Source organism: Haliaeetus leucocephalus, unplaced genomic scaffold, assembly GCF_000737465.1.
Source record: "Haliaeetus leucocephalus isolate CR32 unplaced genomic scaffold, Haliaeetus_leucocephalus-4.0 Scaffold598, whole genome shotgun sequence".
Taxonomy (NCBI): domain Eukaryota; kingdom Metazoa; phylum Chordata; class Aves; order Accipitriformes; family Accipitridae; genus Haliaeetus; species Haliaeetus leucocephalus.
This window is the reverse complement of record NW_010973034.1, coordinates 6,925,153-6,938,533: the sequence shown is the minus strand read 5'-3', so window position 1 is coordinate 6,938,533 and position 13,381 is coordinate 6,925,153. Positions and strand designations below refer to the sequence as shown.

The window sequence follows — 13,381 nt, the reverse complement described above, 5'->3', positions numbered from 1 at the left end:
CCTACCTCCATTTAGAGAGACTGTATTTGATAAATAAATAAATAAATTTGACAATCCATCCTGTAACTTGGCCATTTTCTATCCTAGCAGATTTGTGTTATCTTCTTCCTTAAATAAGACTGTGTTAAGAAGTCCCTGGTGGCATGTTGGTTTTGAACTCTGCAATATGTGCCTGCTAGATTAGAAGCGATTTATAAAGGGTGTAAAAGAAGTGGCCTATGGAGTGTTTTTAAATGCACTGACACAATTCCACTTGTTGCACAGTCATCCAGATCACAGTATTTGCTTCCCTTAAGTAACAGTTTTAATGTAGTAGAATTATTGCCTGTGTTTCTTAAGATACTGTCTTTATGCAATTTAAAGTGCAGTATTAGGAGTTTGCCAGAGACCCAGCCTCATCTGACTGGGCAGATAATGTAAGCAAACCTTTGCTATTCTCTTTCGTTCTGTTTAAGCTTGTCTTTTGGAGGCCTCAGAAGGTGAAGAAGGTGTCGATGTGACCTAAATATTAACCGTTCAGAATCCTTCCTGAGATTGCTGCGGAATAGCTCACTCCAGTACTGTTCACATTGGCTGTTCTAGGTACTGGCTTCACCATGGTGACTGCTGCCTGGCATAGCAGTTGAGTGTTGTTAGTTTTCCACTAAATAAACTTGGGCAAGATAACAAAGAATGCTGGTCTTGAAATCAGGGCACAAGTAAAAGCTTTGAAAGATAAGAGACTTATGGTGAGCTTGTTTAGAAACATACCAAATGCTTACCTAGAGAAGTGGCAAGTATTCTTAGTGTGCTTTTTTTGTAATACATCATCAAAAAGTATTATTTTTGTCTTGAAGCTGAAGAAGATGAATAAAATGAAGAGTTGACTGTTAACTGGGAAGAAAAATGGATCTTTGCCAACCCATGTACTTGGAAACCCTTGTGATCAGTCTGTTCTGTTCTTCAAGTGAGATTAGCTGCCGCTTAAGGAAGCGAGATGTACATAAGGACAAATGATGTGACAAGAATTAGTGACCTATAACTGTAAAATGGTCAGAATGGCCTGTGTCCATCCGTTAATATGTCATCTTCAGTGTATGTCTGGCTGAAGGAGTAGTAGATTAGCACCCCAGGACTTCTCTTGATGTCAGGCCTTGTAGTTTACTCGTACAGTAGGGAGTCAGATGTATTAAGGAAATAACAGACTTAGCTCAATTCAGCACAGTGATCTGTGAAAGTAAATCTCTAAAACTAAATATGAAGGATATTTTTTTTTGTAACAGCTTCTGATGTCATTGAGGTACCTGAACAAAATTAATTTCAGAGGACATCTTTAATTTATTGGTGATAGATGTTTATTTCCCACTAACAATCAGGTTTTTTTAAAAAACATTTATTGGTCACATAAAAAATACTAAAAATTCTCATTGCATTAAATTGGTAGCTTAGCTTGCAGGGCGTTACTCTGCGAACAGTGTTTCATGTAGATAATTAAGAGTGAAGCAGCCAGATTTACAGGCCCTTGCCAGGACCTTGTTCTAGGTTAGTGTTTGTTTCACTTTAGAGACCTATTTCAGTGGAGAAACAAACAACACCTAACTTTGTTCTCCCTCTAAAGTACATGATTTTATCTTTTTAGCTCTTTGACCTGGCTCCTTGTGGGATGAGGTAAGACTGGGTGCCAGTACAAATGAAGACTTGGGAAATGTGTGGCTGGAGAGTGGTGAGGGGCCTGTGATCACCACCCCTTTTGGTCAGAGCTGTTAGTCTGCACATTAGTTGTAACTTAAGTTGTACCTGAGTGATAAGACTGTATAAAATATTCCTACAGAGAATAAAAATCAGTATTATGTATTTCTTGATCCCCAGTTTCCTCATAATCCTTCAATATTTCTAGTTTATATGATCTGTTAGACTAATTTTTGACTATTTTGTTGCTGTCCATAAATACATGCTTTAAGGATTGGATCTGTACTTTAATGTCTCTTAATGAATCACCAGAAGCTGTTAACCTTGTAAGGCTCTTAACTGAAGTAACTTCCATTTCAAGTTGTAATCTCCCACTTGCCAGGAGGTTGTGAAATGAGTTTATTGTTACAGGCAAGAACTGTTCAGATGAGTGTAAGAGAAATGGTATTAGGTATGTACTTGTTGCTATTTGATGCTCATTAGATAGCTGTGTGAGACTTGACTTATGGTACAGCATGCTGAAGATGGTTGGAGTAACTAATTCATGGCCATGGATGTCAATGTAGGGGTATATTTGGATTGTTGATTTTTTGCTTGTATATGGGCACAACATACTGCATTAAGATGCATACTATTTTTTTCACCTTTCTTGTGCTTTGCAAGTCTCTATTTGAACTATATATTAGCTTAAAAAAGTATTCTTGTCACATGCATGTTAAAGTGGTAGTAAGTGAATGCACCTGATCTGAACCATTCAGTGAGAGGAAACCTTACACCTCAGTGGAGTAGGTAAGGCATAGAATCTAGATCTGTAGCTGCAGTGTGGTGTAAGTGATATGAGAGAATTTAAGTGTTCTTTGAGCTCTAAGCTTTGAGAAAAGACAGTACTAGATGGTCAGAGTACACTGAATGGGGTAGGGTGTGAAGTCAGCCAACGCAGAGACTAATACACTGATTAGAGTAGAAAGAAAACTAGACAGACCTCCACAGGTCTAGTTTCCAGACATTAGTCTAAAGGGATCTGAGTCCTTTCAGTTTACTTAAGGGAAGTGTAAGTAACATCTTAATTATATGTTATAGGTAATTGCACAGTATGGGTGTTCAGACATGAAAAAGATGGGGCATTAGGAAGCACTTCAGAATGGCCAAAAAGACATAACATTGAGTGGCTGGAACTCTTCATTAAACAAATGAAATGGGATGTTTTGCAATAGGGAATGTGATTAATAAATAGCTTTCTGATGAGTTGGTAAGTCTCTAAAAAGAGATTTTTTTAAGAAAATGATTTTGTTTGGGTCTCAGAGAAAGTTAATGAGTTAATGGGGTTTGTGTTTTGAGTAGAATAGAGATGATGCACTGAATTACTGTGCTGCATTTTTGTTTTTCCCTGGCCTTGGAGGAAGGTTTAAAAGGTGGATTTAAAGGCAGTTCATTGGTCATTGTGGGGGTGGAGTACTGACCTCAACCTGCTTAAATGCATTGCAGCTCTGTGTTAAGATGACCCTGTTGTACTTAAGTGCTTCAGCTGGTTATCTGCCTTGCAGTCCTGATACATTGTAGGTTTTAGTCTTCTCAGGAACATTTGGTCCTAGCTGAAAGTAAATTGAGGTTGTTTGGTTGGATAGCTTGGGACCTAAGAGAATATGTCTCATAAGTGTCACGTTCATATGCTCAGTGTTGAACTGGTTATCAGGTATGAACTCATAAAGGAGCATTTCTGCCAACAGAAGGATACTTTTTGTGCTTCCTACTGCACTTTAAAGCATGAAATATCTGGGATTATGTAGGCGTGATGTATTTAAACAGTTCATTTGGTTGCAAGGGTAATGGCCCATTTTGGTTTTTTGCCTATGAATGGCATAGTGTAAAAAGTAAAGGGGGTCAAACTAGAAGATCCTAGTATCCCTTCTGTTTCTAAACTTCCTGATGTTATAATGCCATAGTACGTGCTTTCAGATGCATTTGGTTTTAATAAGACAGCCTCATTTCCTGATTTAAAGTAGATTTTTCTGCATATTGTGCATAGTGTACTGAGTATTCTGTAGAGCATATTCAGAGTACATAGAGGCTGACAGTCTGCGGCCCTGTTTGTACCTACATTTTGTTTACGTGGAGAGAGAAGAAAGTGTTATTAAAAAGAAAAAAATACCTCATAGATGTTGTCTTCTAATAATAACAGTTAGCCTTTGTAACGAGCAAAATGCCATGAATTAAATGCGGTACTTTTCTTTTTAGGTTTAAGAAGGCTAAAGCTTCACTAGAACTTTAACTAGAATGGACAGTTACTTTAAAGCTGCAGTCTGTGACTTGGACAAACTACTTGATGAATTTGAACAGAATACAGGTTAGTTCCTGTGCTGCCTTGTTCCCCGTCGTAGTAATATTGGTCAAATGACTGTTACTGTGGAATTTGAAAGTAACATATGCTAAATAAAAGCTTGTATTGATGAATAGATGGGATTTAGTGGGATTGCACTGTGGAAAGAGAGGATTTTTATAAACTTTGCTTTTGATCTCTTTTTGCTTATAATAGATGAATATGACTGCTACAGAACATCTCAAAATCCGTATGACTCAAAACACCATTCACTTTCTTCAGTTCTGGACTGCTTACACGTATACCCAACACCAAAATTGGAAGAGGATGCTAACAATTGTACTTCATCAGAAGAAATCTCTCTAGCTAGCCACATTGGAACAAGTGAAGTGCTTCTGAGTTTTTCACCTCAAAATGAGAAGAGTGTTGCTGGGCCTGATCTTTTGTCCACTGTGGACAGTGGTTCCTTAAATGAAACTCAGGCTTCAAACCTGGGAAGGTGTAGTATACCTGTGTGTGATCTTGTTAATGACACAGGTAACTCAATCCATTCAGTGGCAGCTCATGAAGATACTAAAAAGTTGCAGCCAGATGACTTCCAGTACAGTGAAGGTTTGATTGGCTTTGGCATATCTTGCATACCTGTTCCTACTTGCGTGTCATCAGCTGGTTCCAGCGGTGTTTCAGGTAAAGAGCAGAGTGATGGGATCTCAGTGCTACAAGATTCAGGATGTCTTAAAACAGAGGAGATTAATCATTTAGCTTTAAAATCACACAGTTATGCTACAGCAAAGATCTCGGACCCATGTGATGATGAACACAGGACAGAATCTGTGAAGTGCAGTGAAGTATTTGATCAGCTTGAACAAACTGCTCGCCTTAATACTGTATGTGTCCCTGTAACACCACAGAATTTGCATGCATACAGTCCCAAAGATGAGAAAGCATATGAAAAATTGCCTTGTGAACCACGAGATGAAAGTGCATATTCTGCAGTAAGCAAAGAGACACGGGAAAGAAATGCCATAGAAAAGGTAGACTCAAAAGATGAGAGTAATGTTGAATCCATGCCTTCAGATCTGTCAAAGAGGCCTCCGTTGCACAAAAACCATGCATCATTACCTGGAAATTGTGTTTTACCATGTCAAGCAGGAGCTAAAGTAGAAGTGGAAAAGAAAATCACAGAGGAGAATGTAGGTAGTGAAGAACTTAACAGCAATGAAATACTAAACAGTGTTTCAACTTCATGTATTTCAGTTGAGGATGTCCAGGCCTCGCTGTCATGTCTTCCACTTCCTGTATCTATATGTGGTTCATTAGTTGTAATGGAAGAAAAAGTTAATCCTCTACATCAAAACGAAATGGTGGAGGTTGTTAGTGATATTTTGACTGTTCATACTGGAAAGTCTAGAACTGATCTCTCCAGTAGGGAATCCTGTGAAAACACTGACTTGCATGAACAGGAAAAATATATAGCTAAAATCAAAGAAAGTATTGTGGAAGAAAGTGCAGATGGAGAGAAGTATGACACTGAGAATGTAATTGATGACAGTGATTCTCAGCAAATCAAAGCTTTTGCTTCTGCTTTTCTAGAATACAAAGCTGAGCTGTATGGTGTTGGTGTAGACTGTTACAACAATGAAAGTATGAGCCTAGCTATGACTGACTTCACTGTTGATGAGAATGTTATTAAAAGTGATAGTCTAATAAGCGATGCTGAACTTGATGATTTCTTGTATGGACAAAGTCTTCAGGCCAATGTGTTGAAGTCTTCAGACAATGATACTAACTTAATGGAAGTTGATGCAGATGAAGGGAATTTACCAAATGTGAACAACCTGGATTTCACAGAGGTCACTGAAGAACATAGGCAAGCAAAACTGGAGGAGATATCGAGCATTAATAGTAATCTTAAAGTATCTCTTATGGCCAATGAATTGGAATCTGCAGTAGAAGAGGGTATGTCTTGTATCCAGGACATGGCTGAGAGTGGTAGTGAAGCACTAGTTTCTAACATTTGTACTGGAGGTGCGAGACCAAAGCAGTTGCTTGGCCTTTCCCAAGGAGCTGTTGGTCAGAGACAACTGAATAGAACAGATGTACTTGAGAGAGAAAACCAGGAAGCCAGTTCTGTTACCCCAGAAGCTCCCCTCTCAGGCACCAGTGTAAATGTTGGTAAAAATTCTGACCCTGTGCACTCTGGGGAAAGCAGCTCTGAAGCTGGAGGAAATCAAACATCAGAAAATGTAGAATCACTTAAATTACCTGCAGCTCTCTCACGGAAACAGCCATTGTGGGTTCCCGATTCAGAGGCACCCAACTGCATGAACTGCCAAGTCAAGTTCACATTTACAAAAAGACGACACCACTGTCGTGCATGCGGAAAGGTAAGTTATTGGATAGGGGACCTGTGTTACTGAAAGCAAATGAGTTCTGATTTAGGGATAACTGAAATGGAGAAGGGAAAGAATATTGACAGAATTTTTCTTGGCTCAAAGGATTGTATTTTAAAAAATTTTTTTTTCCTTCATAGAAACTTAAAGACTGTTGGAAAAGACCGATATTAATTAAGAAACATATGACCTTTTTTGTGAAAATAATTAAAGGGAAGTATGGAGAACGTTCTTATTTTTATCTTCTGTTACTCGCTATTCTAATGTGTTTTGCATAGAACAAGGAAGATGACAGTTGACTACTTCATACTAGTCACAGTGAATCAGCTTTTTACTCAGTTTTAACTTAAGCTTAAGTACTTAAGCTTAAAAAAATTGAAGTGATGGTGATGATTGGAATTCAGTTAAGTGATTATACTAGCAGTAAAACACTGTGAATCTGGAAGGATTGAATTCTTTCAGGAGCTGTAATAGCAGTACCAATGCAAAGGATTTATAGTCTAAATCTCTCCTCCTGTTTGTTTAAATATATAATTTTCCAGGGGAGTCATCTCAGCGGAAAAGTATGCTACTTTTGTGGGGTAAATGGTACTTGCCAACTGACCAAGTAAGCTGTAGAATTTTTTTTCAGCCTGTGGTCTTCTGCAGTGAGTAAATAATGTCAAAGCTTATTCTCAATCCAGAATTCCCTTGTGAGCTACTGTGGCTTACACTTGTCCTAGTGCATAAATGGAAATAACAATATTAATGAACTTACTTTTCAGTGTTCCTCTGAAAACTTTATGGATGAGAAGATACAGCAAAGACTAATGTCAGTATATACTAACTTTTGCATCCCCAGTGTTGAGAGGCAACTGGAGAGGTTTGGTAACTTTTTCCCAGGATGCCTCTTCTAGCACTGTGTATTCAAAGCATAGTACCAGTTTACTTCAACTGCACTAAGTGTGAACTAAAATGTAGATCTGAATTTGGGTGCCAAGAAAATTAAGAACTCATTGTGACAACCTAGAAGTCATTGAACTTAATCACTTCGCAGAGTATCCTGTTGAAGTTTTGTAACAGTTTAAAAGACAGTTCTTCAGAGTGGGTTTCGTTTTAGTCATAAGACTGACTTCAAGTTCCTGTTTACATTTGCTGTGAAATTTCTTGCACCTTGTCTAGAGATGGAGATAAAAGCACCCTTCACTACACAGTCCTGTTTACAGCCATCAGCTGTTGGTGTTCCTAATCTTGTATGTTACCAGAGGAGGTTTTGGCAGAACAGTGTAATTAGAGGGAGCATCATAAAGTGTGCTCATTGGGAGAATGAGAGAAGGCAGTATAGATTACCTAACCTTCATGGATGCTAGACTGCTGTGCAGTTGTAGATCTGTGTCACGGTTTCAGCCCAGCCGGTAACAAAGGTCCACGAAGCCGCTCGCTCGCTCCTCCCCCCCCGCCTCGCCTCAGGGGTGAGGAGAAAACACAAAGAAACGGTCGTGGCTCGAGACGAGGGCAGGCAGGGACCACTCCCCGCTGAGGGTCACGGGCAGAAGACAGGCTCAACTTGGGGGAGAAACACGATCCGTTCACCTTACTACCAGTCAGATCAAAACAAGGCTACTGAGAAGTAAAACCAAACCTGAGGACACCTTCCCCCCACCCCTCCCTCCTTCCCCCCTCAACCGCACTCCCGCTTCTCTCTACCTCCTCCCGCCGGCGGCGCAGGGCAACGGCGGTTGACAGTCTGACAGGCGGCTCGCCAGCCCTTGTCTCTGCCGCTCCTTCCTCCTCCTCCTCGCTCTTCCCCTGCTCCAGCGTGGGGTTCTTCCCACAGGACACAGTTCTCCATCAGCTTCTGCGGCACAGAAGAGTCCTTTCCGCGGGCCGCAGTTCCTCACAAACTTCCCTGGCGGGGGTCCTTGCCGCCGACCCATCTTCAGTCCCAGGCTGCGCCGGCGGGGGCTTTCCTCTGGCGCCGCCGCCATCTTGGGGGCATCCGTCCCTCTCTCCCCGGGCTGCGGGTGGGCATCTGCTGCCCCGCTCCCCTCCGTGGGCTGGGGGGGGACAGCCTGCCGCCTCACCACGGGCTGCGGGGGCATCCACCTCCTCCCCTCCTTCCTCACTGACCTTGCTGCCTGCACAGGGCTTTCTCTCGCATCCCGCTCTCCTCCCCCGCTGCAGGTTCCCCTTCAACCTGTTCTCCCAGAGGGCTCCCGCCATCGCTGATGGGCTCAGCCTTGGCCAGTGGCGGGTCCGACTCGGAGCCGGGGAAGCTTCTGGCAGCTTCTCACAGGAGCCGGCCCTGCGGCCCCCTACCCTGCTACCGAAAAAAAAAGCCGCTCCACACAAACCCATAACATTGTCATAGCTTTTCTGAGCGCGCAACAGCTTAACTTTCTGCCTTGTAAGACTTTTTGTCTTTTTATTAGTACTTCTTGTCTTTAAAAAGAAAAAAACCCAAAAAACATTCCTTGTGGGCATGTTGTGCATTGTTGCGTTTTCAACCACCTGGCCATAAGGAGAAACTGGTAGGAATTCACAGTTGTCCTCTGTGGACTATTCTGGAAGATGATTATCTAGTTTTCATGTGGTCCTACAGCTTTTTTATCAGTGAAAATGGCAACACTTGTGAATTCTGGCTTCTGTACTGGAGGGAGATGTGAGGTTAGTGGCTCCTGCTTTCTCTCCCACCTGCAGCACTTGTAAGGCCAAGCAACTTCACAGTTTCTTTATTTAGGTGTTTGTCTTTTGTTGTGGTACCCTTCTTCCTAGCTCAACCAGAATCAATTGTATATCCCAATTATTTTACTATTATTATTGTCATTTTATTGTTATTATTCCTTTCCGTTCTGTTAAACTCTTCTTATCTCAACCCATGAGTATTACTTTTTTTTTTTTTCCCCGTGATTCTCTCCCCCATCCCACTGGGTGGGGGGGAAGTGCGCGAACGGCTGCATGGTGCTTAGTTGCTGGCCAGGGTTAAACCACAACAGTGGGATTGTGCAGGTGTAGTCCAGGCTAGGGATGCATTTTTTTCCCCCATGTCTGCTTAAAAATAGGCAGGATATATATCCTGTTGGAGTATAAGAGCATATTCTGTTCTTTCAAAGCAGTGTTCAGCAAGCTTTTAAAATATTTTGGTGAAGGGAGCTAGTAACATGAAGGCAAATATGCTTACTATTCCTGACAGAGTTGGGGAACCTATTTAGCCAACATAGCTCCTGAGCCAGCATTGGTAGATAGCTTGGGAAGCAGTGGCCTCTGTGTGGTGGTGCATTTCTTTCTCCCTTTATGGGCTGATTTATGAACTCAGGAAGTCTTGCTAGGCCTTAGTATTAAGTGTAATGAGTCGGGCGGTTAAGACTCCCTTGACCATACCAGGGACTCTCACACAGCGAAGACAGGGAGTCATGCAGGCTGTCTCAAGGACTCCTGCTGTCTGGCAAAAACAACAAAAAAACCCCGAAAGTAGAGATAACTAGTTCTCTCTTAGCAACCTTGAGACATCCCAGTCCTCCCCTGACAACCTTGGAGCATCCTGTATCTGAATTTTAAGTCCTTCTCTGACAGTCCTGGAGTCTTCCTTATCTGAATTGTAACTCACATGAAATGATACCAGCGCAGATGGAATCCCAGTAATTTGCTGATGACTAAAGCCAATTATCTCACAAACCTATAAGCAGCGGTACTGAGACCCTTTGAGCTCTCCTAGACCACAGGGGGCTGTGACCGGCATCTCCCTCTGAGTGGGACGCCTCTTGGAGCTCGCAGACTTTTCTGTTTGCGAAGATCAGAGGTCTGTCGCTGAAAGCTGACAAGACTGGGCTGATACTGTCTGTTCCTTGAGGCTTGACCCTTCCCCCCTTGAGAAGGAAGCCAAAGCATTTGACATGAATATTTTCACTGAACTTGAGGGGAATTTTTAACAGGTATATCTCTTTTGCTTGCTTTTATGTGTATCTCTTAGTGCCTTTATGCATGTGTGTGTACTAACCTGAATATTCTATAGCAAGTATATTACAAGTTACTGCTTTTTAAATCTAGACTTAAATTGCTTAAACTTTATTCAACTGTGAATGAATCTCAGGCTGTTATTAGACTCATAATTCCTTTAGATATAAACTGTTGACCAAGTCTGGGACTAGGAGTCGATCTAGCTGTACCTAGACTCCGACAGGAGTTTAGAAAGCAAGGGGGTCTTCTCTGAACCTCGTGATTCGATGGGAGGGTCTCCCTTACCCTTTTTACATTCCTGATCTTTGTACAAATCATGAGAAATCAGTTCTAACTTGATTTTTCTTTGTATATATCTGTTTTTTTTAACTTACTGCATTTTCAGTCTCTGTATACCTGATTTTAGTCTGATTCTAACTTAATTTTCCTGTGTGCATTTCATCCATTTATTAAGTAATAGAGTGAACCTTGCCATCAAATTCTGTGAAGCCACACTTTTATATTAATTCCTATTAAATAATTTTTCTTTTGCTAATACCATTGGAAATGATTCTTTAAGTGGTCCAAACCACTCCATTTCATGACACTCTGGCTTAGACAGTTGAGGCAGATTGGAATTTCGTGACAAACTGGTAATGCTTGTTACGGAGAGACTTGGTGCAGCTCACAGTGCTGCAAGGTCGGTGGATAAGGAATGGCTCTTTGCTGGTATGAGACTAGATCGTTTTAACCATTACCTGAATCATAATGGGAAATTGCAACAGTTATCTTCAGAGACAATACTAAAGCAGTAAAGCAAATCTGACCCAGTTCTGGGTTCAGTCCTTGTTCCTATCACTGTTGTTTAATGTAAAATAGTTACAGGATTAACAGAAGTAGGAGTGAATTTGGGAATAGGCTGTGCAACCTGGAATTCTTTTCATCACTCCATATAAGATTTTTAATATAACACTTGTGTCCTTCTTGGTGCTGTTCTTTGTTGTGTACGTATTGTGGGTTTGGGGATTTTTTCTGAAGGTTTCTTTACAAGAGATTAAGATACAGGCTTGAATATTAGGCTGCAGAGAGCTTAGAATCAAGTGTATTTCTTGGAAGAGTTTTCTAATCACTGTGCAATTGTATACCAGCTGCTTCCAGCTATGATCTTAAACAACAATTTTTAAAAATCCCATTTTGCCTATTTTTTAGGCACCTGGCCTTATGTGATTAGATCTGCTCACAGTAAGAAATTTTAGGTTCTGTTTCATAGCTGAATCTGAGACAGTATTGGCAAGAGCTGAGTGCTTGGCTGTGTGATGTGGGTGTTCCTGGTCATGTGTGGAAGGTTGGTTTGTAGATACCTAACGATTGCTTTGGTCCAACAGAAATACCTGACAAATCTCAAAAGCTTACACTATGGATAGGTTGTGTACAGTCCTGGGGAACAGGATAGGAAGAACCCCTGATCGAAAGCAGACTTTGTAGTTTCATATTGGGTTTCTGTGGCAACGTTTTGGTAGCAAGGGTGCTACAGGGGTGGCTTCTGTGAGAGCTGCTAGAAGCTTCCCTTATGTCTGACAGAGCCAATGCCAGCCAGCTCCAAGACAGACCTGCTGCTGGCAAAGGCCGAGCCCATCAGTGATGGTGGTAGTGCCTCTGGGATAACAGATTTAAGAAGGGGAAAAAAGTTGCTGTGGAACAGAAACTGCAGCTGGAGAGAGGATTGAGAATATGTGAGAGCAACAACCCTGCAGACCCTAAGGTCAGTGAAGAAGGAGGGGAGGAGGTGCTCCAGGCGCTGGAGCAGAGATTCCCCTGCAGCCCATAGGGAAGACCATGGTGAGGCAGGCTGTCTCCCTGTAGCCTGTGGAGGACCCCCTGCCAGAGCAGGGGGATGCCCAAAGGAGGCTGTGACCCTGTGGGAAGCCCCCACTGGAGCAGGCTCCTGGCAGGACCTGTGGCCCTGTGGAGAAAGGAGCCTACCCTGGAGCAGGTTTGCTGGCAGGACATGTGGCCCCACAGGGGACCCACACTGGAGCAGTTTGTGAAGAACTGCAGCCCATGGGAAGGACCCACGTTGGAGAAGTTCATGAAGGACTGTCTCCTGTGGGAGGGACCCCATGCTGGAGCAGGGGAAGAGTGTGAGGAGTCCTGCCCTTGAGGAGGAAGGAGCGGCAGAGACTAGGTGTGATGGACTGATCGTAACCCCCATTCCCCATCCCCCAGTGCTGCTGTGGGGAAGGAGCTAGAGAAAATGGGGAGTGAAGCTGTGCCCAGGAAGAAGTGAGGGGGCGGAGGGGAAGGTGTTTTAAGATTCGGTTTAATTTCTTGTTACGCTGCTGTGGTTTGATTGGTAATAGATTAAGTTAATTTACCCCAAGTCGAATCTGTTTTGCCCATGACAGTAATAGGCATGATCTCTCCCTGTCCTTATCTTGGCCCACAAGCCTTTTGTTAATATTTTCTCTCCCCTGTCCAGCTGAGGAGGGGGGGAGTGATAGAGCACCTTTGATGGGCACCTGGCATCCAGCCAGGGTCAAACCACCACAAGTTTGGCCCAAATTATGGAGCTTTGGGGGTTCTTAATCATAGCATCGTAGAGTGCTTTGGGTTGGAAGGCACCTTTAAAAATCAAGTCCAGCATTCCTTCTGTAGGCAGGTACATCTCTCAACTAGGTCAGGTTGCTCAGAGCCCTGTCCAATCTGACCTTGAACACTTCCAGGGATGGGGCATCCACAACTTCTCTGTGCAGCCTGTTCCTCGGTCTCACCACCCTCATTGTAAAAAAATTGTTCCTTTTATCCAATGGAAATCTACCCTCTTTGAGTTTAAAACTGTTGCCTTTGTCCTGTAACTACAGGCCCTGGTAGAAAGGCTCTCTCCACCTGTCTTATAAGCCCCCTTTATATATGTAAAAGCCACAATAAGGTCTCCCCGGATCCTCCTGTTCTCTACGGTGAGTGTCCTGGTTTCAGCTGGGATAGAGTTAACTGTCTTCCTAGTAGCTGGTCCGGTGCTACGTTTTGAGTTCAGTATGAAGAATGTTGATAACACTGATGTTTTCAGTTGTTGCTAAGTAGTGTTTAG

At 42.4% G+C, this 13,381-nt stretch overlaps 1 protein-coding gene across 1 annotated transcript in view; it reads left to right on the top strand.

Moving 5' to 3' along the window:
- Positions 1-3,908: 3,908 nt before the first annotated feature.
- The window catches only part of ZFYVE16 (zinc finger, FYVE domain containing 16), a 27,821-nt gene continuing 18,348 nt past the window's right edge, over positions 3,909-13,381 (top strand). The window contains exons 1-2 of the mRNA XM_010578075.1: positions 3,909-4,012; positions 4,202-6,372. Coding sequence (XP_010576377.1) covers positions 3,943-4,012; positions 4,202-6,372 — 2,241 coding nt within the window. The 5' untranslated portion in view covers positions 3,909-3,942. The remainder of the gene's footprint in view (positions 4,013-4,201; positions 6,373-13,381) is intronic.